This window comes from Harpia harpyja, chromosome 4 (genome assembly GCF_026419915.1).
Source record: "Harpia harpyja isolate bHarHar1 chromosome 4, bHarHar1 primary haplotype, whole genome shotgun sequence".
In the NCBI taxonomy this organism is placed as follows: domain Eukaryota; kingdom Metazoa; phylum Chordata; class Aves; order Accipitriformes; family Accipitridae; genus Harpia; species Harpia harpyja.
The window spans coordinates 60,869,130-60,896,427 of record NC_068943.1 but is presented as its reverse complement, the minus strand read 5'-3'; the positions used below and the strand labels follow the sequence as shown (position 1 = coordinate 60,896,427).

The 27,298-nt window shown below is 37.5% G+C and overlaps 1 protein-coding gene across 1 annotated transcript; it reads left to right on the top strand.

Annotated features, from left to right (window-relative positions):
* Positions 1–678: 678 nt before the first annotated feature.
* LOC128141213 (vesicular inhibitory amino acid transporter-like) lies at positions 679–25,826 on the top strand. The gene is made up of 2 exons (XM_052785821.1): positions 679–915; positions 24,675–25,826. Exons 1-2 carry the CDS (start codon positions 679–681, stop codon positions 25,824–25,826), a joined length of 1,389 nt encoding a protein of 462 aa, XP_052641781.1.
* The last annotated feature ends 1,472 nt before the right edge of the window (positions 25,827–27,298 follow it).

The window sequence follows — 27,298 nt, the reverse complement described above, 5'->3', positions numbered from 1 at the left end:
TCATTCCCCTAACTGTCACTAGCAACTGTGACTTAGATATAGTTATGAACAAGCTACTTTTTTTTTTCTTGCAACTTTGAGCTTTTTTAAGAACATTTTTAAAGTTCTACTGACCTCTGTAGACACTAAAATACAGAAGAAAATTCTCACATCTGGAAAAGTGAACTTGTTTACATTCATTTACTTAGCAGTCAGTCCATCAGCTCTAGTTTTTAACGAAGCATTTTTTTTCTTTTGGCAGAACTACTTATTTGTATTAGAAACATGCATAATTTCCAGGAAGAGATTCTTGCAGCCACCTGTAGATGCTCCATGAATGACTGATCTAAGTAGATACCATAGGTAAAAGGGAAAAATATTTGAATTGTAAATTGCAGCTTGCAGACTACTAAATCTCACTGCAGACTACTCTGGGCAGTATGTTGAAGACCCAGGAGATATTTCTTTAGCTGGTATTTGAAACTGGCACAAATAAATGGACTAAGGACAACAAACTCCGTTAATCATAGCTACAGTATCAAGGCTAACCTAACAAAAGGATTAACAATGTACAACTGCTGAAAAATATAAAGACATGTAAGGAAAGATTTTACTTTAATATTCAGGATGGCTTACCTGAAGCAGACTTTTTCATCTCTTTTCAACTGCTTTAGGGAAACACCGTCTCTCTTTTTGGGAATGGCAAGGTGGGACAGTTGCCTAGACACTGATGAAGAGCATGTGAATTTTGCTAGAAGAGATGAACTGAACTTAGCTCACAGTGAGGAGAGAGAGGAACCAGATGGAACCCTGAACTTTGAGCTTGATGTTTGCCACCAGGATCCAGAATACAAGTCCCCAGCTCCCCTACCACATACCCAGGTCAAAATGATCACCAGCTGGGAAGCAGGATGGAATGTAACAAATGCCATTCAGGTAACCTTTTACTTCCCCACTCATTACAATCATCATTTGAAAAACCTGGTCATCAGTTAGCCTGCTTTATTTTACTTAACTGTACCATCATTTTGCAATATTTTAAAAGGTTTCTATGAATTTATCAGTAACATACTTCAACCTTTCTGCATACAATTAGCACTCTGAAAAAATAAAGTTCCAAAGGGAATAAAAGATAGATATGTTAGCTAAAGTTTAAAAAATCTTTAAACTAGGTGAAAATGAAAAGGTGGTGATTGCACCTGTTTTGGAAGCACAGACATTATCTTTAATATCTTTGAATTCAGTGACAGAGAAGTTTGATAGAAATGTGAGGTAAACATCTATTAAAAAGAGCCAGACTGACGTCAGACATAAATTTACTGACATGTAAGTTAGACTAGGTATAAATTAGAACATGAAGCACAAGATTGTAATAATACTTGTCAGCGTTAAAGAAAATAGTCAAGTTGAAAAGACTGAAAGCATTTGGTCCCAGAATCTTGTGTGGAATTTGAGTATCTTTCTGAATCCTTAAATTTAGAATTAAATGTTTCAGATTCTTTTTCTCACTTTTCATGATTCATTTCCTTACATAATTCTATCATTACCACTAACTTTCTGTCTGACATGGTAAGAAGAAAGCAGTATCCACAGACCCATCTAGTCCCAGTAACTGTTACTAATGGTTTTTATGCCACTTTAATTATAGAAATATAATCTTTCCAGTGTCACACAAGTCTGTGATTATGTTGATGAACATTTGTTTATGTATCCAGTTCATCCCATAGCTCTGCAAAGAAGGAGAAAAAGGACCTCTTTCTAATCCTGCTGTATTTTCAAACATGAGCACCACCATGTGAGAGCCAATACAATAACACGGCAAAGTAACATATCATACTCAGAAAGCGTTCAGCTGTGAATAAAAGCGTGAAGACCTAAAATACCCCAGCTACATTCTAGTAACACATTTTATCTTCAGTCTCCCTCAGCAGCATCTAGTCAGGACAGGAGTCTGGGATGAGAGCCCATTGTTGTCTCTGTGAGTTTTGCCTTTGATTTCACCGAAGCCAAGATTTCATTCTGAAAGTCAATTTTGTCAATATTTGCTGTATGACCTTTTGGCAAGTCACATTCTCTCTCACCCATTGTTTTCTTTTCTGAAAAACAAAAGTAATAATGCCTCTGTAAATACATCACAGTGCCTAAAAATTTCTGAATGTCGTTATGTACACAATTACTATTAATTATTAATATTATGGCTTCCAGTTAAAAAATAGACTGATAACACAGTGTAAAAACACAAACATACAGTTGCCTATTTAAAAACAGGACAAATTTAAGCTAAATTATCCAATCAGATCAGTAACTATGGTCTTAGTCAAAACTCTCAGCATGCTGAGTGTTGCATACTGCTATTGGATCTCATTTGGTCAAATATTTTAGAAATCAATTAAAAGAGCAGTTGTCTACAGCTGTGTTGAGCTTTCCTCCTAAGGCAGGCTGAGGATGGCAAAGCCTGGGAGCAGCAGTTTCATTAATAGTACAGCCAAAGTGTCCTAATGACACATTGTGAAACTGTGTGCATATGTGAACACATATGTGCATCTATGTACACGTGTGTATTCTTCCTATTTCCCAATACCTTGGCATTTGGTTTAGGGACAAGGGTAGAGAGCAGAGAAAGGGAAGGGGAAGGGCAGGAGGGGAATGGAGAGGAGAGAATTTTGAACAGGCAACTGTCAGTAAAAAAATAACAGTTTGAAAAAAATTCTATGAATAGCTTTGAAGAGAAAGTCAGAGTTGTGAACAGAATGATTAAAACAATCCAAACGTTCTTGACTGGTGAAGACAATCTATGCTAAAATGACAGTTGGTTTTGCCCTACCCAGAGGAAAGGGCAGAAGTGTTTTGCATGGCAATTAGAGGTAAATATTTCAGCAGAATTCGGAAGTGTTCTGAACAGTTATTCTGGTGAATACAATTAGTCTAAAAGTGAAATTATTTCACAATCCAGATTTATTATAGGAACAATTAATTCTTTGCTTTCTGAAATTAAATACAAGGGCTTTCTTACAGTGTTTTAAATGCAAATATTTACACATGTTTTCAAACAAACAGGTAGAGATTTTTATTTTGGTTTTGACTTCAACTGAAAAAATATGCACTTTTGGAGATGATACTGTATGTGTAAATGATTGCTTCAGACATTTAAAGTTTCCAGGGAAACATGCTTCATATTCCAACACTGCACAGACAAATGAAAACCTGTATCCAGTTAATCTAGGTAAGGACAGAGACCATAAAGCTGAGTTAATTCAAAAGGGAAAATGAACAGCATCATCTGGCAGAGTGATGCAAGTTGCATTTGTTTGTATATAGCAATGAAAGGCCAACAAATTTTGTACTGACTTCTTCAGTAATGCTGGATAGTTAAGCAAAGCAACAGTCACAAGGAAGAAGGTAGTTAAATTCTAATGGTACAGCATTTCACAGCAGAACCAAAGGACAGTAAAGTCTATTTATTTGCTAGCCACATGTAGGAGGATTGTTGCAAACACTACAGAGAATGTTTGTCCAAGAAAGAGAAAGCCAAAGTAAAAGAAAACAGCATTCAGTCTATAGTATCAGTCTATAGTACCATGAAGGGGTACAAGACAACAAAAAAATGGAGAAAAACCAAGAAAGAGAAAGGGAAGAAGTGAAATAATGGCAAGAAGTGAAATAATGTTCATCTCAGCATAACTGTAATTTACACCATTGTGAGTCTATCTCCACTTAGGTCTAAGGAGCACAAACAAGTTTTAACAGTGCAAAAAAGTCAACCACTTTATCAGACAGCTCCAAAGTGCTTTCAGTATTATGATGCTTGTACAATCTTTAAAACACAATGTAATATAAGCACACAATTCTTCCCTGCACTTTTGGTAAAACATGATGTATCAAAGCATACTGAATGTGCCGTTAGATCCAATGCATCTGATACTTAATGTGGCCATCTTTTGTCCCTGTCTTTTGCAGAGATTAGGTTGTGCAGAGATTAGGTTGTACAAAGATTAGAAATACCTGCAGCAGAGGCAGTTTTCTTGTTTCGTGATCAGAATAACACAACAGGGTGCTTGTCTATTGTGAGTGCTTGTAGGAATGACAATAATGCAATTATAATAAATAATAATTATTTTAAAATGCATCAATAATAAATTAATAATTATTACAGTAGTGATCATAAATATGCTTATTATATTTTATTCTGTAAATTGTACATTAGCTTAGAAAAGACTCAACACTTCGAAAATCACCATTTTTAAAAATGAAAGTGTATATCTGTATATCCTTCACGGTGTGCCATTTTAGATACATTTCCATATTGGGTTCCAATTTGGCTCATTTTTATTTATGTTACTCTAAAAGATTCACTTGAGAATATCTCATAGTTAATATTTATTTTTCTATGATGTTTCCTCTGAGTTACTTGCCTTCATCTCCCTGGTATAGATTGAATCTTTAGAGTGCTTACTGAGTATCAACAACTCCAAAAGACTTAAGTGGAAAACACAGTGATGCTGAGAAACAGAATTAGCAGACATGCCCGTAAAGATATAAAGGCAAACATCTTTTTAAGGCGTCTGAACACCCCTCCCATTAAGCTTTACTGACACCATATTTAAGCATTTTCTAAATATAAATATGTACGTGCTTTGCTTAGAAAGCTAAATGTTTTTGCCATCAGGTCATTAGATGTACCACAATACAAATCTTCTCACCCTCAACCTTAAATAATTTAGTCACATTTAACTAAATAATCACTTGGATCTTAACTGCAGTGCTTGATCTTAAGTATTTATTTTCCAGACTTGAGAACAAGGGTCAATTCTTTCTGGTGCCCAGAGCAGTAACTTCCTTGAATTAAACACTGAAGCTAAAGTCATATCTGATCTAAATTATAGATATCTGAGGGAAATAAACTTCTGCATTTCATATGAAGAGGTGGTAATGAGAATTAAAGGGAGATGCCCGATGCTGGTATCTAACCTAGGACCAGTAAGTAATTCAAGTTTCCAAATGGAGCTAGTCAAAAAATAACAGCACAAAGTAAAATTCCAAGACTGTAGGACTACTGTGGTGCACATAAAAATGCCAATTAATATGATTTTAGCTGAAATGCACCTGCAGTACTGGCCAAATTTATTTTTCATAGGTTTGCAACCACAAACCCATATAGCCACAACTGGAGACCCAAAAAAAGCCTAGAGCCTGGTGAGAGCCATCTAAACTCAGATCTGTTTTTCCTATGATAGAATGTCACCATTATGCAATGCAATTGATAAAAAATGTATTTTAGGGAAGAAGAGTCTGTAACTAATGTTTGTGCCCTGGTTTTCTCTTTGGATTTTCTCTTGAGGGAAAAAAAGATTCCAGGCATACATCACTACTTCATATAACCTTTTATTTCAGCTCAGATGCTGCAGTAGATTTCTTTAGTTTTGTGCACATATTCATATAGCACAGAGAAGTCTGCATACAGGATATATATTCTCTCTATTCCCAACCCTACTTTCTATCACAAAAGCTTTTTATCAAAAATGTGTTATCCTGCAACAATGAAATTATATCTATTTCACAGAAATCTCTTTATTTGACATGTAAGCACTGTGCAGTGGACTGATTTTGAGTTAACTAACTGTCATTCCCATAAATCTCGTTAGAGAATGCACTATATCAGTCTACTTTTCCCTTGGTCAGCTGCAAATACTAAAAATGTTATGAAGCCAGAACTCCTAAACATAGAGAGGTGTCTCATCTAAAATTGTTTCTTGTTCCAGGAAGAAATATTTAGATTGTTCTCATGGGATTTAAGTTGCTGGTTTGTAGGTTTTGCGTTTTATGTTGTTTGTCACATCATCTGGGCAATGAACAGATGGAGGGAGCATTGAATGGATTTACATCAGCATATTCTACTGTAACTATTATGGAAATGTTAGGAGTGGCAAATCAGTTTTCCATAGCCCCTCTGTGTCAGATTTGCCAGCAAACAGGAGCTGTGATATAACATAACTACTCCACAAATTATTCCCTGGACATACAGACTAGTCCCAATGTATTGGGAATTCATTCAGAAAGCACCATACTAGCTCTTGAAGCATCCCAGAAACAAGTACATGGGTTACAAAAGTAATGGATGTAAGTATTGCAATTCTTGCAGCCTTCTAGATGTTAAAATGACATATTAAAAATCTTTAGAAGTTAAAGCAGTGTTGTGGTTTAACCCCAGCTGGCAACTAAGCACCACACAGCCCCTCGCTCCCTCCCCTCCCCAGTGGGATGGAGGAGAGAATTGGAAGGGTAAAAGTAAGAAAACTCATGGGTTGAGATAAAGACAGTTTAAGAGGTAAACCAAAAGCCACGCATGCAAGTAAAGCAAAACAAGGAATTCATTCACCACTTCCCATGGGCAGGCAAGTGTTCAGCCATCTCCAGGAAAGTAGGGCTCCATCACGTGTAACAGTGACTTGGGAAGACAAATGCCACCACTCCGAACATCCCCTCCTTCCTTCTTCTTCCCCCAGCTTTATATACTGAGCATGATGTCATATGGTCTGGAATATCCTTTTGGTCAGTTGGGGTCAGCTGTCCCAGCTGTGCCCCCTCCAAACCCCTTGTGCACCCCCAGCCTCCTTGCTGGTGGGGTGGGGTGAAAACCAGAAAAGGCCTTAAGTCTGTGTAAGCGCTGCTCAGCAGTAACGAAAACATCCCTGTATTATCAACACTGTTTTCAGCACAAATCCAAAACATAGCCCCATACTAGCTACTGTGAAGAAAATTAACTCTATCCCAGCCAAAACCAGCACAAGCAGTCCTTAGAGTATGCTCGCCCGAACCATGGGCCCCAAATGGCACTTCCTAATAGATGTGTTGCAAGAGATACAGGAGATATCTCTCTCTCTGTCTCCATAAATGACTCTAATAGCCTCAATAGTTTGGCTATAACTGATATACAGTGGTCTATAATTTATGATCTTGATGTTTTAAGCTTATTACTGTGTGAGATAATTATATCATATGAGAAGACAGGAAGACATTCTCAATTATAATACTCAACACAAACATGGATTTTAACATGCAACCTCAGCCTTAAATCTGAATATCTCGATTACACTGGATGTAAGATAGATATATTTTAAAATATCTATTGTTAACCAATACCTTTATTTTGTATCTTTAACTGATTTTTACATGAGCTTTACTGACATAGCTGTCTCATATTACATCCTTTTGATAACAGTAGCCAGAAGCACTGCTGTGCTTAAAAATATCTAAATAATTCTGTTTCAGAACCTCAAATTGTAACCTTATATTTCAAGAATGCATTTATTTGACACCTGATTTTTAGCAATGTCAATTATCTATCATTTCCAACTACTTTAGCTGAAACTCTTCTTGGCTAGTACTTTTGAAATCTGTATATTTCAGAATCTAAATTTCAAAGCCACCATATTATCTTGCAGATTATTCTTAGAAACAGTAGCTAAGTCACTGCAATGCATAGTATACTTATCCTGGGGTTGATGTCCAGTTTGCCACAGTCAGGAAAGTCTTGTGGAATTTGCAAGTGCCTGTTTCTTGTAAGGGGAGACTTCTTGTTGATTGTTCACTTGTAATATAAGTTTGAAAATCTTTTGATCTGGAAAATCTACTACTATTAATCTTTTGGAACAGTTGTAATATAGGTGTGAGGCTATAGTCCTCCTACGTGAAGTAGCTGGTACTTCAAATTTTGTGCATGTAAAAGGACAAATGAACTAGCAAGTAAGCATACAGTAGTGTGGCAGGTTAGCCTTGGCTAATAGCCATGCTCCCACCCAGCTGCTCACTCACTCCCACCCACCCACAGCTGGGCAGGGGGCAGCAAAGGGAACAGGAGTGAAAAAGTGTGTGGGTCAAGATAAGGACAGGGAGCTCGCTCACCAGTTACGGTTGTGGGCAAAACAGACACAACTTGGGGAAAATTATTATTAATTATTGCTAATTTATATATATGTTTAATTACTGCATCTGGTATTGGGAAACAAAAAGACAAACATTAAGGTAATACCCTTCTTCCTGCCTTTCTCATGCTCAACTTTACTCTTTCACTCCAGACTCCTCTACAGCCCCCTTCCTCCTCTTTGTGTGGCATTTCTAGCCCTTTTTTACACACACTTTCCCTGAGGCACTGCCATCTTGGCTGAGGGGCTCAGCCGTGCCCTGCAGTGGGTCGGTTGGAGCCGGCTGGAACCAGCTGTGTCTGGCCCAGGGCAACCCCGGCCTCTCCTCACAGAGGCCGCCCTGCAGCTCCTGCTGCCAGCACCTGGGCAAGACACCCAATACAAGTAGTAGACCACATAGATCTTGCTGGTGCTTATCCTAACTAACTAACAACTGCTGCATTCCAGTGCAAAATGGCAGTTTTGTCACTACCCAGTGTGTGTTTGAGGACAAAGAGGCAAAGTGCACAGACACAGCTGAGTACTTGGACACTGATTTTCAACCACCTTTCTAACTCATTTGCCAGTAAAGGCTATGAACAAAGCTTTAGTGGTCAAAGGTAAACATGACCTCATGCTGGGGGCCCTCCCGCTTGCTCCCTCCTGCCCTTCTCCTCCTGCCCCGCAGTGAGAGGGAGCTCCCTGTGGGTCTGAGGGAGTCAGAGCACGGAACGGGTGTTCCCTGGTGTGGGGTTCAGTGGAGAAGCTGGGAGAAACCAGTTCAACTCTTCTCCTTACAGCGGTGCTTTCTAGCCAGTAATAACAGGAACTTTTGTGTTAATGGGAATTTGCAAGTTGGTTTGCCATGCTGCCAAATTCAGCTTGCCAACAGACACCCTTAGTGAGGACGTCAGTATTTCTACTATTTTATATTTCAGTCAGCTTAAGTACAGTTACATGAATGAAGTGAACGTACATCTCCACCCAGGTGCTTTAAACCCTGCCATTCTTCAAAGGCTAACTGCTATCAATGGTGTTGCTAGAGCTTAATAGACAGCCTGCCAAGTGACAGGTGTGATTTACATGCACATTTACATATATTTGCAAAAAGAGCGTGTCAGTTTGCATTTCTCCCATGACGTATAAAATAAATTGTAGTGTGAGTAACACTGAGCATTGTGCTTCCGCCTCCCAGACCTCTTTTTCTTTCATTTCATCAATAGGAAACTGTCAAACCACCCAGGAGATGGCCTGCTCTGGGGGTGTTAATGCCTAAAAAAAGCTTTTGCATTGGTAGGTAGATAACTATAGGCACACACACACTTCACCGCTCTATTTGTATTTTTCATTGCAAGAATTTTTCATAAGGAAAAATATTACATGAATTAATACACAGGGTCACGACCAGCTTCCTGTGCTCTATACTGCTGTCCGTAACGAGGCACACAACAAATGCTGGCAATCTCTCTGGAACTTCTGCCTCGTGCCTTCCTCCCTGAGGTCATCACTTGCAGCAGACTCAGGCTTTTGGGGCTGCTACAAACACTGCCTATAGACACCACATCCTTCACCACCTGTGGGAGTGTGTGACGACAGCAGAGTGTTTTCCTGGGCCGGTTCAAGTTCTCATCTTATTTAGATCCCTCTGCTGCCCATATAAAATATTGGTCTGTCTGTTCAGCAGTCAGGTGAAGCAGCTAAACAGAGCTCCTTGCCTTCCATCCAGAGCCTGCCCACACCAACCTTTCTTCACCACCTGTGAATGTCTTTGTTCTTGCTGCCATGCAGGCCTATCATCTGGCATCTTGTTTCAGTCAACCGTCTTACTAAATCCTCACACTCAGAGTTTGTCCAGCTTCTGCTTATTTTTACTGTAAAACCTCACTAATACACAGTCTGATTTACTGATCCACAAGGCTAAAACTCTCATCTGAGCACTAGTAATTCCCCATCTGGGTCACAGTAGCACACTCTTCCCTGACCTTGCCAAGCTCGCCCCATGCACACCCACCTGGAAAGCTAATGCAGTTCCATACCCCATGTGTCCACCAGCTCTTGCAAGCACCTCTTCAACCATCAAATCGAATGTAAGCTACTCATCTTTTCTTTAACAATCTACCATTTATCCTTCTGCATCTATTGACTCTGATCTCTGTTCTTCCAGTTACAATTACCATTGTCAATTTGTTAAATATTTAAACAAGCATTGCTATGAACTTATATGAAGATATTTATTTGCACTCTGATCCTCTTTCTTAGAAATGTCCTTTTGCTGAAAATTTCACAGTTATAAGCTACATTAAAACCACCATTTACTCTCTTGACTCACAGTTTCCAGTATTGACTCAAGGTTTCCTTGACTGCCTGTATTTGTTTCCTGTTATCTTACCTCTAGATTTTAAGTTCTTTAGAGAAGAGACCATCTTTTTGTACTTTGTTTGCACAGTGCCCTTCACAATGGGATTCCAATCAAGGACTTCCAGGTGCTCCAATAATGAAAACAATTTTGAAAGTAAGTCTCAAAATGTATTCTATTTTACAGAAACTCTTTACAAAATAATGATTATTTAGATGTGGCCTGTGATAAATCAGCTTGGCATTTGATTGGATTTCCTCTCTTTTTTTCTATATAGAATGGATTCTCCTTGCTATTGATACCCATTGTAGGGGCTGAGCACAAGATAAATCAGCAGACTAATGTGATAAGAGTACCTTTAGAATATTCAGCCATTAAAATGGGCATACCATCTTAAAAATCCAGATGGTCAAGAAAGAGAATGACAGAACCATGATATCAAAGATAAATGGATAGTAGCGTTATGAAAATTATACCCTTTGAAATAGTAAATGTTACCAAACAGGATCAAGTAACTGTCAGCTACTTGAAAATAATAATCACTTTATTCCATGGGAGAACCCAATGCACCGCAACTTGTTGCAGAACAAGGATCTCTGGCTCCCTCAGGTGAAGGGAATAGCTGATGTACTTTTCCGCTACAGTAAAATCAAATTAATCTACCATGCTTTTTGATCTCATCAATCCCTGAAAGCATTTTTAACAAGCTGAATGAAGACAGATGGTATAATTTCTCCTTTTTTAATTCATGGCAGGTCACATGGTATTTAAAAACACTATTATTAGGCACCTTTGAATTTCCATAGCTGTTATAACTGCTTACTTTATTGTTGTGATATTGTTTGACAGTTACCTTTCAAAACAAAGCCCAAATTACCTATTATAATTATTTACCAGCCTTCTCTGGCCGAGATCATTTGTACACTTGTGCCTCTCTATAGCACATGCCATTGACCAGCTATCACTGATGGAAAATATTCTTCTTACAAATGTTCCTTCTGTCCCTTATTCTTAAACTTATGAGGTGTGCAACCTCAGTGAATTTGCTTTAATAAACCATATTTACACATATAACTCCTTCCAAGATAACATTCCTCCCAAGTCAGCAAGAATATAGTGATAGGGAGCAGAAAGTCAAATATTTTGTCAGATTGCATTCCTTTCCTGTTTTTCATAAACTTCCTTCACTGCCATTAGCAAATTTTCAGAAGGGAGCTCATTTTTTTGTAAAAAGAAAGAGTGAGCCTTAGGGTTCATCAAGGAATAAATGTTGACAAGCTCAACATCTGCAAGTGTGTATGAGAATTTAATGCTGAAAGTAAAGGATATCTGAATTATTATAATGTACTGATAGAATCAGAAATAGTAATGTTTCTGTAACAGACTTTCCAAATGTTGAAGCTTCTTCCACACAATCCGTAGATGGTTAGTCTACAGTTTACTTCAATGTGTATAATTCCTGACAGCAGGAGATTCACTGAAATGGCACAAGCTCTGTCTGAATGAGCAAATGGAGCTATTTGAGAAAATAAAAAGCCCTAAACACTGATTACACACAGTATTGAAGATGATATATTGTAACCTAGTTTTAGCACAGTAAGCTGTATAAAACATTTTGCCCCTAAAGCTAAATAAAAGAAATTGACTTCTATTTGCATCTATTCTCCCTCTTCTCCCCACACACACGATGTTTCTTGGAAGGCAACATTTCTCTGTATTCTTGGCCAGTGGCACTAGTTTTGCCATATGTACAATACTGTGTTCACTAAATAGCTAACAAAAAAAAAAATCAAGTTTAATATTTACTTCTAAAAAATGTAAACATATGAGTCAAAGTGAGGAAACATTCGCTTCAACTCATACACACATACTCTGCTATCCATTTCAATTTCTCTCAGTCCATTTCTTGAGTTGACACAAATAACAGCACCACCAGATTATGTTTTGTAGGTCCCTACAGCAAGCATTTTTGGTTTTTTTATGTTATCAGTTTTTGTAGCTACAGCTTTTGCCTTTACTTTACATGGGTATTTCCATTCATGATAGGTTTTTTCATTGCTCAGTTTTCCCCTCTAGGAAATATGTTTGATTCAGGCTAGTTCCTCCCTGATAAGATGAGGATTTTTTTCAGTTTTAAAACCCATTCTAGTTTGATTAGTTCAAACTAAATCTGGGTATTTCAGAAATTATGAATGGTTCTACTGAAGCCTGAAGAAATGTAAATATAGATATAAGAATTATATGATGCAAGATATATTATTTCTCTTTAATAAGAAAGTTATTTATATTTATAAGAAGTTATTTTTTCTTTTATAATGACTGTTAATTCCCTCATTTTACTATTTGTATCATATTTAGAAGTTGGCACTTCTATCTCACTACATTTTAAAGTTATTCTCTTGTCTCGTTGTCTGCATGGTTTCTGCAACTCCAAATGACATCTCCCCAGCCACCTTCCCTTAAGGGACTTAAAAATCTTCTTCTAAGCTTTAACCGGGATCTGGAATTTAAAATGAGTTCTCCACTCCTGCTCTTGTTGCTTTTGCTTGCCTGCTGACTTTTTTCACTTCTGCTGGGAAGCCAGCTGCTCTCAGAGCTCTTCCTTTTGTACTTTTTATTGTTGTCATCTCAAGTTAAAAATACAATACCTGCACAAAACTGTAGGCTTTCCTTTGCTGCTTGGATGGGATTTCAGATACTCTTTACTATCTACTAAATTGTGAGGAGCTGCTATTCCACCCCTGAAGGTTTCCCTTCCTAATCTGAAAGGATAATCAGCTGCATAATGCATACTTTCCATCTAGCCTTCTACTTATTTCTGTCTTATGCCTATAGTTAGATATTTCTCATATCCATTCATTTTTCCTCAAAGCCCCTTGCCCATCATATTCTCCTACCCCTTGTTTCTACCTCATATGGTTCACAACCTTATGTTCTAGCATTCTCCAGTTTACCTAATGACACCTTTTTCCCCCTGTTCCTCCCCTGGTGCAGTCATATTCCCAAGTTATCCAGCTTCCTGCTCTTCATTTGCTCTTCCAAGGCACCTCACAGTCTCATGGCCTTCATAAAGGAATTCATGTGACCCTACAGACCACATAGAGAGACAGGCCTCTCTGATGGAGATTCGCAAATCCTAAAATAAGTGCCCTACACTGTTGGAATCAATAGTCCTCTGGTGATCCTTATTTCTATCCATCCTTTCCAGAGCTAGTAGATTAGCTTTACTTTTTGCTGTATTTAGATAGGTGAAGTTAGGAATCCCATTCCTAGTAAGTGTGCATCAAAGCAAAGTAGATTCCTCATGTATGTCTTTTCTGCTACTGTGTGTACTAGTTCATTAGATGTCTGTTTTAGACAGAAGAAGCTGGGTGAGATTAATCCAGTTCATAGATGCTAAGAAGCGATCATTTTCTTGGGTACCAAAGAGCGTAAAAAAAGTAGTCACTTTAGTAACTTTAGTAATAGTCACTGAGTTCTCACTTAAAATCCATTCATTTCACCTCATGAATAAATTGGGACTTTGGCTAAAAATTTGAATGTGGGAAATGAAAGTTATTTAGGAGAAAGGAACAGAAACTAAATGCAGTCTTAAAATAAATTTCTCAAATATGAAATCACTACAGCTCTCAACAGTGAGGTATGAACAAAGGACAGATCCAACAGAGCTGAGTTTTCCTAGCACTGTCAGAATGGCTCAGGTTAAGAAAAATAAACAAAACTGTTTTTTAAGATATACAAACCTTTACAGCAATTACTTAACTAACTTCATTTTAATAATGAAAGAAGTGTTTTTATCTCTATCCATACAGACAGTATTTGTATCTAAAAGTTAAGAATAAACTTGAGGTCTTTGTCAAAAGTCAAGAATAATCAAGGTACACAGTTTGTTCATCCAGAGATCCTCAGCTGTTGTTTCCAGACAGCGTCCTGTCTCCAAGTCTTTCCAGTGTGACTGCAGACTAAGAAAATAAATTTTAAAAAAAAGGAAAATAAAAAGAGAAAAACCACAGTGAAGGAATATGACTTACTTTATAACTCCAGTACTTTTGTTCATGGGCCAGTAGAGGTCAAGAACTACTTTGTCACAGTCTGTACAAACAGAACGAGAAATACCTCCTCAAGTAGTAATACTTCAAGTATTTTACATCTAGAGACCTAAGAAGACATCTTCAGCATGCATTTTAAATGCCATATGCCTGGTTTCACAATGCATAACTGTGTTCAAAATTTAATTTTTTTTCTAAAAGGAGAGCTTAAATAACTTTGCTTTTATGCTGAGTACTCAGGGCGTGCCAGAAAACTCAGTCACATTTCTTTTCTGATCTTTAGTTTTTATCTTTATTATTAATTATAGACATTTGGGAATGTTTGTCGAATCTACGTGAAATTAGGGGAATTATTCTACTTTGCTGAATATTAAGAATGATGCGATCTTTTATGTCATTATAGGAGAGAGACACTTCTATTACAGGAACTCATTTGCAACCTCAACTTTATCTGTATCTGTGCATGATGAAATATCAGCAGTAAAATCAGTTGCTGCTTCTTTCATCCCAAAGGCAGAATCCTCTGGGGCTGCCACTGAAGTTTAACTGAGGTTAAGAGAGGAAAAGCAGTAGAGATTTGTTGTCTATACTCAGCCTAATTGTAAGACAGCATCTTTTCTCACGTATTCCAGAAGAATATACTATGATACTCCATATCAGTTTACTGATTCCTAGAGACCAAAAATAATAGTATCCCAATATTTGTCTTTCAGTCAGACTATTAAGTGTATTCTCATCAGGCAGTGCTCTAAGACAAATATCCCCTTTATTGCTGATCTCTGGGAGTCATTATATCTTGAGTAAGAGTCCACCTATAACTAGTGGTTGGGCCTGTGCTGAGGAAAGAAGAGGTTAATATTAGCCAGGGGAGGATTCAGGCGCTGCGCGTGGCCTTTTATTCTGCATGCAGTCATGACAAATCCTATGCCATTTTTCAGAAAATACAACCCATCTTCCAGAAGATGTAGCCTGGCTTCCTTTTCACCTCTCAGATGTGCATAAGGTTTGTTCCAGTGCAAAGTTCTTTGTAGTATGGGTTTGGTTTTTTCCATTTCCTCTTCAACCTTACTTGTTAAAGGTAACAAGAACTGTGGGTTGTCCCATACAGGCAGCATTCAAAAAAACCTCCTAACTAGCCAAATGCTTTCTCCCAGCCTGAGTTTCAACTTTCTATGCACTTTAACTCTTCCTTTTGTTATGTCAGTGCACACTCAAATAGTTATTTGGCTCCCCACTGCTTTGCTTTGCTTTGCTTTTAGTCTCCCAAAGTCCCCTCTCTGCCTGCCCTCAAGCTCTTTTGACCACATTTTCATGGGAACTCACTCGCACTGGATGTTTTGAGTACTTGCTTGCCTTCAGGTGAAGATCTGAGAATCTGTGATGAGCTATAATGTGAGAAATAGGTAAGCAGCCAGTGAGTCCCTGTTGCTTGCCACTACTAACTTCGAAAATAGTGTTTGTTTTAGTTTTGACTGCCTTCCTTACATTTTCATCTCTTTTTCCTCTCCGCTACATAACACATAATAAAAGCCCTCATTCTTTTACCAAAGCCTGCTTTCTCCTTTGGGACCAAGCAAAATAATATGTTTTCTTAAAAGGTAATTTGCTTGGGAGATTTACTTTGTGTGATTCAGTGCATTCTTGCAGACAGCTCTGAATTTATGCAAACTAACATTTTGTATCAAACCATGCAGAATTAAGCATCAAGCATATTATTTCAGTTTTAGAACAAATATTTAAACCAATAGCAAAGCCAATGGGATCAGCTGTCACACTCAATAGCAGCAATTCCTTTTTTGTTGAGACATTTTGTTTCCTCTCTTCCCTTTCCTAATCTTTAGGAGATTCATAAGACTAATCTGGCCACTAAAAGGAGAATAAAATCAGTGGCTTCTGTCAAATGTGCACATACATTTTGCAGTGCAGACCACGCTACTTCCTTACTTGCTCATCTTATCACAGCATCTCCTGAGCAGTCTATCTGCGTTATCATCTGCTTATGGGACCTGAAGGATTGACAGAACAACACTTCTAAAGTTTCTGTCAGTATATAAGGTGATTGTAGGCATTAATCACAGAATAAACACCTTAGCCACTTTTCTCCCTGCAGCTAAAACAGGCTGGCATTGGCAGAGAGAAAGAATAAGAAAAATCAGGAAAAACAAGATTTCTGGGGTCCAATTCAACAATCCCTGAAGTTAAAGGAAGATTTTTCACTGACATTAAAGGAGATGGATCTGCTGCTAAGGTCATACAGGCCATGGACAATATTTGAAGTTTTCCACAGAACAGCTTGTAGTATTTTTTAATACAAACTCAGCTGAGCTGTGAACAAACTGTGAAGTGAGTGGGAAAGCAGATGAATTCTTTCCCTGGTGTCTGTAGAGCAGTGCCAGGAGTCTGGGTAGCCAGCTAGGGAACCAGAAATTTTTACTGCTGAGAAGAAATAGGATATAACTGATACTGCAAATACATGGTGGGATGATTTATGCGACTGGAATTTAAAAATAATTAGATAAAGCATATTTACAAAAAAAGAGTAGGTAAAAGAAATGAGCGTGACACTCTATGTTAGAGAGATGATTATCTGTGTTAGAGATATTGTCTGGAAAGAAAAATTTTATTGTTCTTGGTGACTTCAGTTTTAAAGACCTATGCTGGAGATTGTATGCAGTCTGTAGTAAAACATCGTTAAAGTTTCTAAAAATGATAGATGATAATTATCTAACACAAAAGGTAATGTACCTAGCATAAGGTAATTCTATTTTGAGCCTCATTACATTGAATAAAGATGAACAGATCAGTGGATCTAATTACATTCATTATGGGAAAACAGAGGACAGTAATATATATACTTGGTACTTCAAAAGAATGAATTTTACAGACCTGGAGAAAATTATGAGAGATAATTGATTAGAAAGAATAAATACAGACAGCCAATTGTGGAAGCAAATTGAAAGTTGTTTAACAAGAATTTATGAGATGACCAGAAGCCACATCTCATAATTAAGAAATAGTACGCCTATGTGTTAAACCCCCTCCTACTTCAGGTGTGAAGTGAATGTATCAATTAAAAAAAAAAATAGCAAAAGGGAGAAAGGGAGGGTGAGAGTAATCATTGTAAATCATAAATTACGAAGTGTAGCAAAGAGATATAGGAACCCGAAGAGACTAGGAAAAAATGCATCTCCCAGGGATTAGGACAGTAAGAAAATAATTTTTAGGATTTAAGGAAAAAAAGGCTAGGTTTAGTGTAGAAATTTGCAACAGAAATACTAATCATGGTATAAATTAAGTATGAATGGAAGTGTGTGTCTATATATGCGACTGTGTATGCTTGTCTAAAAGCACCAGGCAAAACAGCAGAACAAAGTTAAAAAGACTATTAAGTGTTAACTGCTACAGAGCACCATATGTGTGATTTCATTCAAACGGAAAGGTAGAAAAACTGACCTATAGATAAGTGTTAAGGGAATGAAGTAGAGGACAGCATCTATAAAACATGCAGATAAGGAAAGCAGCAGTACTGTGAAAGTCAGGAATTCTGCCTAATATTTATGAGGGATGAGACAAAATAATGAGGCAAAAGATCCCAAACTGCATCCATTCCAGGACAGTATAGAAGGTAAATCCAAAATCTGTTTGTCATCACTAGTCAAGATGAACACCAGACACATTGTGAGCACTTGACTGTCGGCATCCCTTGTCCTCCTCCTTGTACACAAGTGATCCTGGCCAAGCCACGAGGACACACACACCAGTGCTGTTGAGTATGTGGATGTGAGAGTGGGAAAAATCAACTTAGAGATTTTCTAATGTAAGACCACCTTCCTCTTCTTTAAGATCTCTCACTGAATTTTGCTACACTGATTTCCTACATTAGCAGTAGAGGGAGGTTCTAAAATTGTTCTTACCTCTGAAAAAAGATGCAACTGTTCTTAAGTAGTCTCTGTAGAGAAACAGGAGGATGTACTCACAGCACAGAACAGTGGGCCATTTTGTAATTTTTCAGGATGGGCATCATGCTGTTCTGCATAAGACATTTAAAAGTTAACTCTCAGAGTTTCTAGCTGTGTGTCTATACTTCATTGTGTACACACTGTCTTGCCCAGCAAGAGAAACAGGCATCTCTGAAAGGAAATTCATCTCAGCTCTGCTAACGACCTATCTTAAGATAGGTGTGAGTTATAAATCGAGGTGCCTGTTTTTTCCAAGATTAGACTTGGACAATTAACTATTCGATAACTAGTTACTATTTAAAATGGATGTTAAAATGTATCTCCTTAATATTTTGAAAGCAGAATGCCCGGCAAGTTTGCACTTGGGAGACATAACAAAAGAGAGATCTGAAGTGATAATACTCTTATTCAATCACTATTACATGTGGAATTTTCAGAAGATTGTGGATATCATTCCAATATTTAAAAAGCCCGTTAAATCCCGACTGGGAAAACCTGGCAACAATTCCGAGAAAAAGAATGTAATTGTTAATACAGGTTTTAATTGATACAGATTAAAAAGCTAGGAATATAATTAGCATCAATCATTATTGTTTTGGAGAAAGAGTCCTTACACTCCTTTTTAAACACACTTGACATAATTCTTTAATGAGATTTTAATATAGTCAGTGAAAGATAAATAATATATTTAGAGTTTTAAAAGGAATTTTGACACATTAATACACAACATTCTGATTTAAAAATTAGTGCAACAATAGAATACATCTTAAATAGATTAGCAACTACCTAAGTGACAAATCCCCCAAAAGTAACTGTCAGTGTGGATCTATTGTGAAAGGAATGAGTTTCTAGTAGGGTTAGGAGGTTATCTAGTAGAATAATTGGCATCTGGTCCAGTATTATTCAATGTAGTCAACAGTGATCTGGAAGAAGATACAAATTCACCATTGAACACAGTGGTGGCTGAGAAAGAAAAAAGAGCATGGAGGTCAACAAGCAAGTAGCTCTGTTATCATGGCATGAGATTAAGGGATTTGCTATATTTTCTAATTTAGTGCTAATAAAGTTGTATCTTCATATAAATACCACAGCAACACAGGCTTGCATCAGTTCAGGAAAATGATTTATTTTAAATGACAACAAATGCTAAACAACATAAATAAATATTTTGTAAAAGTGTACTGAAAAGGCAGAGTTCTTGAATTCATCTCCCTACTCTTCCAAGAAGATCCATGAAGGAGACTTTCCTGTATAGTTTCTATGCCTAGCCCATGTTCATGCAGGGAATCAAATACACAGTTGGGAGAATAGTTAGGCTTAAATGAACTGTTCCAGTGGAGTAACTGGAGATGTTGAGAAAGGCAATCAGAGCTAATTCAGCAGTCTGGCATATTAGCATGTATTCTGCATATAGGAGTACTAACTGAATAATTTTCAGTTAAATTCTTCTGAATTTCTGAATTTATTTTTCCATCTGATTAAGTCTTAAGGTGAAATCTTTTTCTCTCTCTTTTTTTTAGCATTCCTTTTTACTCGATTTTATTTCATTGTCTTTTGGCATGTATCAACTCTGACCATGATTTGATCTTTACTTTTTAATTACCTTTCAATCTGCTTTTTTTTTCAAAGTGTCATATTTCAGGTTAAAACAGTCTATGAAATGAAGCATTTTACCTGGGACTAAAAAGTCTTACAACTGAACATTAAGGAATTTTGATATTTTCTCAGAGTGCTTGATTGTGTTCATTTATGCATTTTTCTAAACACATTTTATTCCTTGGGGAGGTGCTTGCCCTGAGGTGAAGTAGTGTTAAACAGTGGTATGATAGCAGAAGGCCCACTTTTTGCATTCTACACTAATCCAGATAGATAGCTAGTGTTTTTAAAGAAGCGGACAGCCTTGTTGGTGTGGGAAACACTCCCATGTAATCCAAATACATCTTCTCCTTGCCATTTCTTCAAAGGCTGATCACCAGTTCAGCCCTCAGTCCTTTCTTCTTTCCCGGCCCAGCTGCCTATGGCTGCTCTGGATGTTTGACACGGACCTCCACCCAGGCACATGTATGCACTCGTTGACAATGAACGGTCCACTTCCATCCTTAGTCTAGGGTGAAAATACCCAAGTCTTGCAAACGTCTTGGGAGACAAGGGAAGATGCAGCCCGCTGGGCAAGTTTGGGACTGTTTCAAAAACCCCAACTCCCATGTACCCAACTGTGTGAGTGCTTTTTCCCTGTGCTATTCTATTTTATAAACAGATAACCTTAAACCAGCAGATTTAGAGCTAAGATATTTGACTTTGCACTAGAACAGTTGCAAATAAAACCACTCAGACAGGAACACTTCCCAGACAGAACACTAAAACTAAGAGCTGGGAGGCAATTTAAGAAACAGTTCCTTTTGCTGCTCATTTTTAATGGATGCCTCACAGCTAAGGCTGTCTGTGCCATAATTTGGACGCGAGAACTAGGATCAGACGACTCAATAAGAGCAAGTGCTGGGGACAGGCTGACCAAATGTGCATTGACAAATGGTGTAGGAATTACCTGTGTCCCTCTTCCACTAGCAAAGAATCAGTGAAATGTTGACATGCTCTGTCTACATTCTCTGTACACTCACTCCTCATAAGAGGGGTGCAAAAGCCACCTTCAGCAACATCCATGAAAGGATTTCTTGATGGAGGAGGAATTTTCCACAGATAAGTCACTCTAAGCAATGCTCTGAGGTTGCTGAGCAGCTTTAAAATGGAGAACACAGCTCCATGCCTGTACTGTTACATTACATTGACAGCAAAATAAGTGCTTACTAAAGATATCTTTTTCTTTGAAACTAAACTATTTAAACTTGGTGACGTTCAGGAAATGGTCCTAACAGAAAGTATTGGTTTTGGAAAGGTAAGAACAGAAGATCAAATCCAAAATGGGGTTTGAAGTCTGACAAAGGGGTTTTCGTTCTTTGAGTTCTCATGGCCATCACTAACATTTTTTTTACTATTTTGTAGAAATTTGACAACATGCTGATACATGAAACCTTTTTTTTTCTTTTTTTTTTTTTAAAAAATGGAAAGAAACATTTCTGGCAAGGCAGGAAAAGCACTGTCATTTCACCACATACATACTTACTGTATTGGCATGTTCAGAGTTCTCCCATTTCTCTCTACTAACCATGCTCTGTATCCAAAAAGCTGCAAAACCAGTTATGTCCACAATGTTTGCTTTCTATTGTTAACTGAAAACTGAAGTTTACAAACTCTGGGAAAAAGATGTCAAAGACATCAGCTGAAAGGAAAACTTACAATTTCTGTAGAAAGATTCGGTTTAGAAATTCTAAACTTTGAAATTGGCAATCACTGGTATATAACTTTAAGAAAGAATATATAGTGCAAAATTGGATTTGTTTAATAAGGTCTGAATTCAGAAGATTAAAAAAAAAAAAAAAACAACCAAAAAACTGCACCTATCATCCTGTGGTCTATGTTAGGTACCAAATAAAATTATTTGATATAAACAACATCAAGGAGATGTCAGAGGTTAGAATTACATTATGCTCTGATTAAACTAACCATTAAGCATGGAAAGGCAGACACATGTGGGGATGACTGTAAATGGTTGTCTAATGTGATAACGTCTCTGAAAGACTTATGCTTTGGTTTAGGTTGAGGCTAGTCATATAAACGTTAATAGACTAAATTCAGCCGGGGAGAAGCCATTGTGTGGGTAAGGCCTGTGCTGACACTTACCTGTGGTTTAATTGTACAGTGACCCTTTGGGTCAGCAGATACAATTTGAACTCCTAAATGCAGGTTAAGGGGCAAAGTAGTAATGCTGTGAGTATGGAACAAATGAGATAAGCTTGCTACAAACTGCAAGGAACTGAGAAAACATCATTGTTCTTATGTTAATTTGGAAGATGACTCTGTGGCTTTTATCTTCCTGATTTTTTCATAGCCTTGGTTTATTTGTGATGTTTTTAAACTTAATCTGTTGTGTAAATGTTCTCCAAGGATTGTTTTCATAGGAAAGAAATCACATTTTGTTCTTTAGGCAACTATCTGACTTGACAGTCAGTGAAAACCACAATTAAAAAAGGCATGATATCAAAAGCTACGTTTTACATGTGTGCTACCTGCAGTCTGGATACAGCCAGATATCTAGTCTTTTTAAGGAAGTAGACTGTTAGGCGGCAGAAACGGTAGAATTTTGAACACTTCTGTGAAGCTCACGTACAAAAGAAATGCTAATTTCACGGCAAGCTAATTGGGTCATGAGACCTGTATTAGAATGGAGCTAAGCCATTGGAGCGGGGAGATTTGGGTGACTGAAGTGCCACAAGCTATGTAGCTGAACATCCCAGCTCCTAAATGAAATGGCACTTGTGACTTATACAAAACCATGGCTGTAAATGAAGTCATTGAAAACAACCAAAAAAGGTGTCTAGTCAATAACTTTATTATTATATCGGTAATTATAACTGAGGTACTTTGTTTCAGTACATAATGGCATAGACCTTTTTAATCAAAATGTACTAGGGCATGTATTTAATATGATTCTTCCAGCTCTAATTCAGCTGAAAGCTGAAGATATCTGCATCTAGAGTGAAGCCTGCTGAAATAGGCAATTCATATGATAGGCACTCCATTTTTCTCATTGACTTCGAGAAAAAATACTACCCTAGTTTAAGGACTTCCAATCTCTCTTTTCTGGTTGATGATCATCCCACAGTCTGCCCAAAAAAGACTGCTATTTTGTGGCTGGAAGAATAGGAGCATACTTTTTATACATTGATGATTATTTAGTGTTTGAAAAATTGCCTTTCTTCAGAGCCCTTCTTATGGATCAGGCCTGGGAGTACTTGTATCACTTAGAAGTGGGATGCTAGGTGTAAACCCTACAAAGCTGAGACAGGCACCTGCCTACTTGATGAGCTCCAGCAGAGCTGGGCTCCTAGACTGCCCTCACAGAAACGGTCTGCTGGGTATAAAACCTGAGGGAGTTCATAGAAAACACCAAAGATAGAAGCATGCCTGAAACACTTGTCACCTGCATGGCCTCATGTCCATGATTGTGGGTGGAAAACTCTGAAATTAAGATTTAGACCATTAAACTCACCTCTTCTGCTTTGGGTCCTGAAAGCAGTCAGTGGCACTACCCATTCGGGAAGTGAGAGAAGAGTGGGTTGTCCCTTCTGTGAGGAGGCCTGTTTCTGTTGAGGATTCATGGGTTTTGCAGAGCAGATGGGGTTGCTCAGGTTTGGTCAGCAATAGAGTTTAGATGGGTTTGATCCAAATCAAGTCCTTCTGTCAGGCTGGAATAGCAAACATGAGCACAAATGCTCATATTTCATCGTGTCATCGGTGCTGTAAGAAATATTGAAGTAAAAATTTCTGTAGAACTAGTTAACTGTATTTTGTTTCCTCCCTTCCTTTCTTCAGTCATCAAGAATAAAAACGCCTGACCAGTCTGACTAATATGCAATGCTTAATTTCAGCTTTGTAGCATAAAAAGAGAAATGTCACCGAAGCATCTTTCCTAAATTGGATCTTTTTATAAATAACTATTATTCAAGGGTTTTGTTGGTTTTGTGCTGATGGGAATTAAACCACATAAAAGTGCCATTTGTCCTTAAATATAGTGAAGAAAGAGGGAAAAAGACAAAGAAATACACACAGTGTTCTGTGAAACTAAAATGCCACTTTTTTTTTACTGGATAAAACAAGTAGAATTCTGTTCCTTTCAGTACCTGTTTAGAGAAAAGTATGTCTATATGTTTTACATGTATTTTTAAACACCTAAATAAGTTTGCACAGTCTAGAATCTCAGCTGTGAGAAGAATCACTTTAGCAGTGGACTTAACAAGAGCAAAGGCTGCATGAGGCACACAGAAGCCACAGAGGAAACACAGGTGAAGCCTGATATAACTCTAATGCCATTTTCTTTCCAGAGGTCTGTTAAGAATTTTTAGACTGAAGAGAATTGTCATTACTGGATCTGTCTACAGTGCTATTTTTAATTTGAATGAAACTTCTACAGATGATGCTACAGTTGCTTAATTTTACTGATAGTGAACCTGTTTCATTAATATGCATGTTGACTGAATAACTGCCTATGCACCTTCTAAAATGTGCTTCTAATCACATCAGCGTTAAATATTAACTAGGAACCTGATTCTGTCATTCAGTCACATTCTCTTTTTCTTAGCTTATCATTACATGTGTGTTGACAGGAGCAGTTATTTTTGCTGATAATTTCATTTATCATAAATAAACACATTTCTCATGATTGTTACTTACTTAGCTGAATGTAGCAGGACTTCCACCATGCAGCTAGGTGAAAGCAATGTTCAGTGGAGGGCAGATTTGGGAGTGTGGCTTCTAGTAAACATTTTGCCTCAGGGATTTTGTGCTATCTTTTCTTTCTCTTTTTCCTCTTCAGGGAATATTTGTCCTAGGATTGCCGTATGCTCTTCTCCACAGTGGATACAGTGGCCTGTTTCTTATTATCTTGGCTGCAGCATTATGCTGTTACACAGGCAAAATTCTAATAGCTTGCCTGTATGAAGAAAATGAAGATGGGCAGCTCATAAGAGTGAGAGACACGTATGAAGATATTGCGAATGCCTGCTGCAAAAAGCTATCTCCCAAACTAGGTGGCATAGTTGTCAATGTGACCCAAGTGATGGAACTGATCATGACATGTATTTTGTATCTGGTTGCTAGTGGGAACTTGCTGTCACATAGTTTTCCATATGTACCAGTGACTGAGAAAACTTGGACTGTAATTGCATTTGTTACACTGCTGCCTTGTGTATTTATCAAGACTCTCAAAATTGTTTCCAAACTCAGCCAGCTTTGCTCCTTAGTCCATTTCATTGTCATCCTTGTAGTGATGACTTACTGCCTCACACAAATACATCAGTGGTCCTGGGCAAAATTCAGACTCTCCATTGAGTTTGAGGACTTCTTGGTCTCTGTAGGGGTGATCATTTTCAGTTACACTTCACAAATATTTCTTCCCACACTTGAAGGTAACATGAAAAACCCAGGGGAATTTAGATGTATGCTGAATTGGACTCACTTTTTTGCTTGTGTCTTGAAAACAACCTTTGCACTGACTGCATTCTTGACCTGGGGTGAAGAGACAAAGGAAGTTATTACTGACAACCTGCCATCATTTCTTCAAACCCTAGTGAATTTGTGTCTCTTAACCAAGGCTCTTCTTTCTTACCCTTTGCCCTTTTTTGCAGCCACAGAAATTGTGTATGCTTGTATTTCTAGAGGCAACCATTCCAATTACAGATCTCCACTATTTGCTCTGGGTGTAAGAGGCTCATTTCTCATGCTAACTCTGCTGATGGCCATGTTCATACCACATTTTGCCCTGTTGATGGGTTTAACAGGCAGTGTAACAGGTGCTGCTATGACTTTTCTTCTTCCTTCTCTCTTCCATTTAAAACTTAAATGGAAAAAACTGTCCTTCTTGGAGAAATGTGCAGATATCTCTGTTTTTATTTTGGGTTTCCTTTGTAGCCTTGCAGGCATAGTTTGCTCAATAAAAGGGTTGCTTGAAGTATTTGAAGGAGTGTAAAAAGATTTCCTGAAAGCTATATAAGGCCCAAATCTTATAAATGCCTTTACCCTGTTAGTAAGTATATAAGAGATTTTGTCACTAGGTAAAATTAGGCATATGGTTATACGTTTGCAGTATCAGGGCTTTTACTGTAAGAGTATGTGGCTTTAAGCAAATTGGAAAATAACCTTTATAGCCAAAAAGTACAAAATTACCCATCTAAAATGTTGAGAGGAAAGAAGGTATTGGAGATGGTTTAGCAAGAAAATTATTTTAAACTAGTCCTATATGGTTTTGTTCATACATGGCATGCACATCCTAAAATGCATACTGCAAGTGATTCCACCAATTTAGCCAGAATTTCTCACAGGGTTAGATACTGTTCTGTCTCAAAGCTATCAAATCTAGCTTACAGGATATGATAAAGCTTGAGAGAGCTATCACTGCAAACAGATGAAATACAATTTCACATTATTGGCAGAATTTAATTCAACATGTGAACAGAACAAATCAGTGAATTTCAATTTTGATGTAAGACAAGTTCTACTACTTGTTTTTTAAATGAGTAGGCAAAAAGAGAACTCAGTTTATAACAGCTTTGAAAGCCTGCTTTTATCATGAGTTCAAATGGGAATGCAGTCAGAATAAAACGGGCATTCTAACAGCTCACAGTCATGGAAAAGGGAATTTGTTCTGAAAGAAGCTATAGCTGATGACTGCAGCTTTTCTGCAAGTCTAATTCCTGAGATTCATGCCTCTGCAATGCAGTTATTCTATTGGTCGGGTTACAAGAAGTCTCACTGGTAGCATGAAAAAGTTAATATGCAGTTCACTTTCCCTCTTAGGCAGGAAATTTCTTTGATCTTTGCATTTTATCTGATGATATTAAAAGCTCAGTGAAGTAAATCAAGTTCAATAAACAGACACACAGTTAACTTCCTGTACGACTTGATAGATCTTTAGCTTTAAAAGATATTGGCTTAATAAAAAGATCAACATTGCAATGTATTTCACATTAGTGATAAAACATTATGACAAGAAGCAATCTAATCAGAGTACTCTAATGAATACGTATCATCTTATTGTACTAAATCTGTGTTATATTAGGTGATTAAAGTAATGATTTGAAAGAAGAAAGTTTACATTTTTGTTATGAACAATTTCACACAACCTTCTACTGCGTCATATGAAAAAGTCTTTGCATGTCAACATAAGACTGCGTTATAGAGTAAAAAGCCTAGTAGTAACTGTTTAACTAAACTATTTTTTCTGTGTAGTATCTTAGCATTAATGCTTCTGTCCTGCATGAGCAACAGTGACCTCTCAAGGCTAATTTGCTGAATGATAAATAAGATGCAATTACACTTAAGAGAGGAGTTCTGATAAGCCTTGTATGTCACTCTGTTCCTTTCTTTGTCTCCTAGTGTATACTTGTCATGTGGAATAGTGATGAAAAGTTTATTAAATTAATTGTGTAATTACAAAATTAT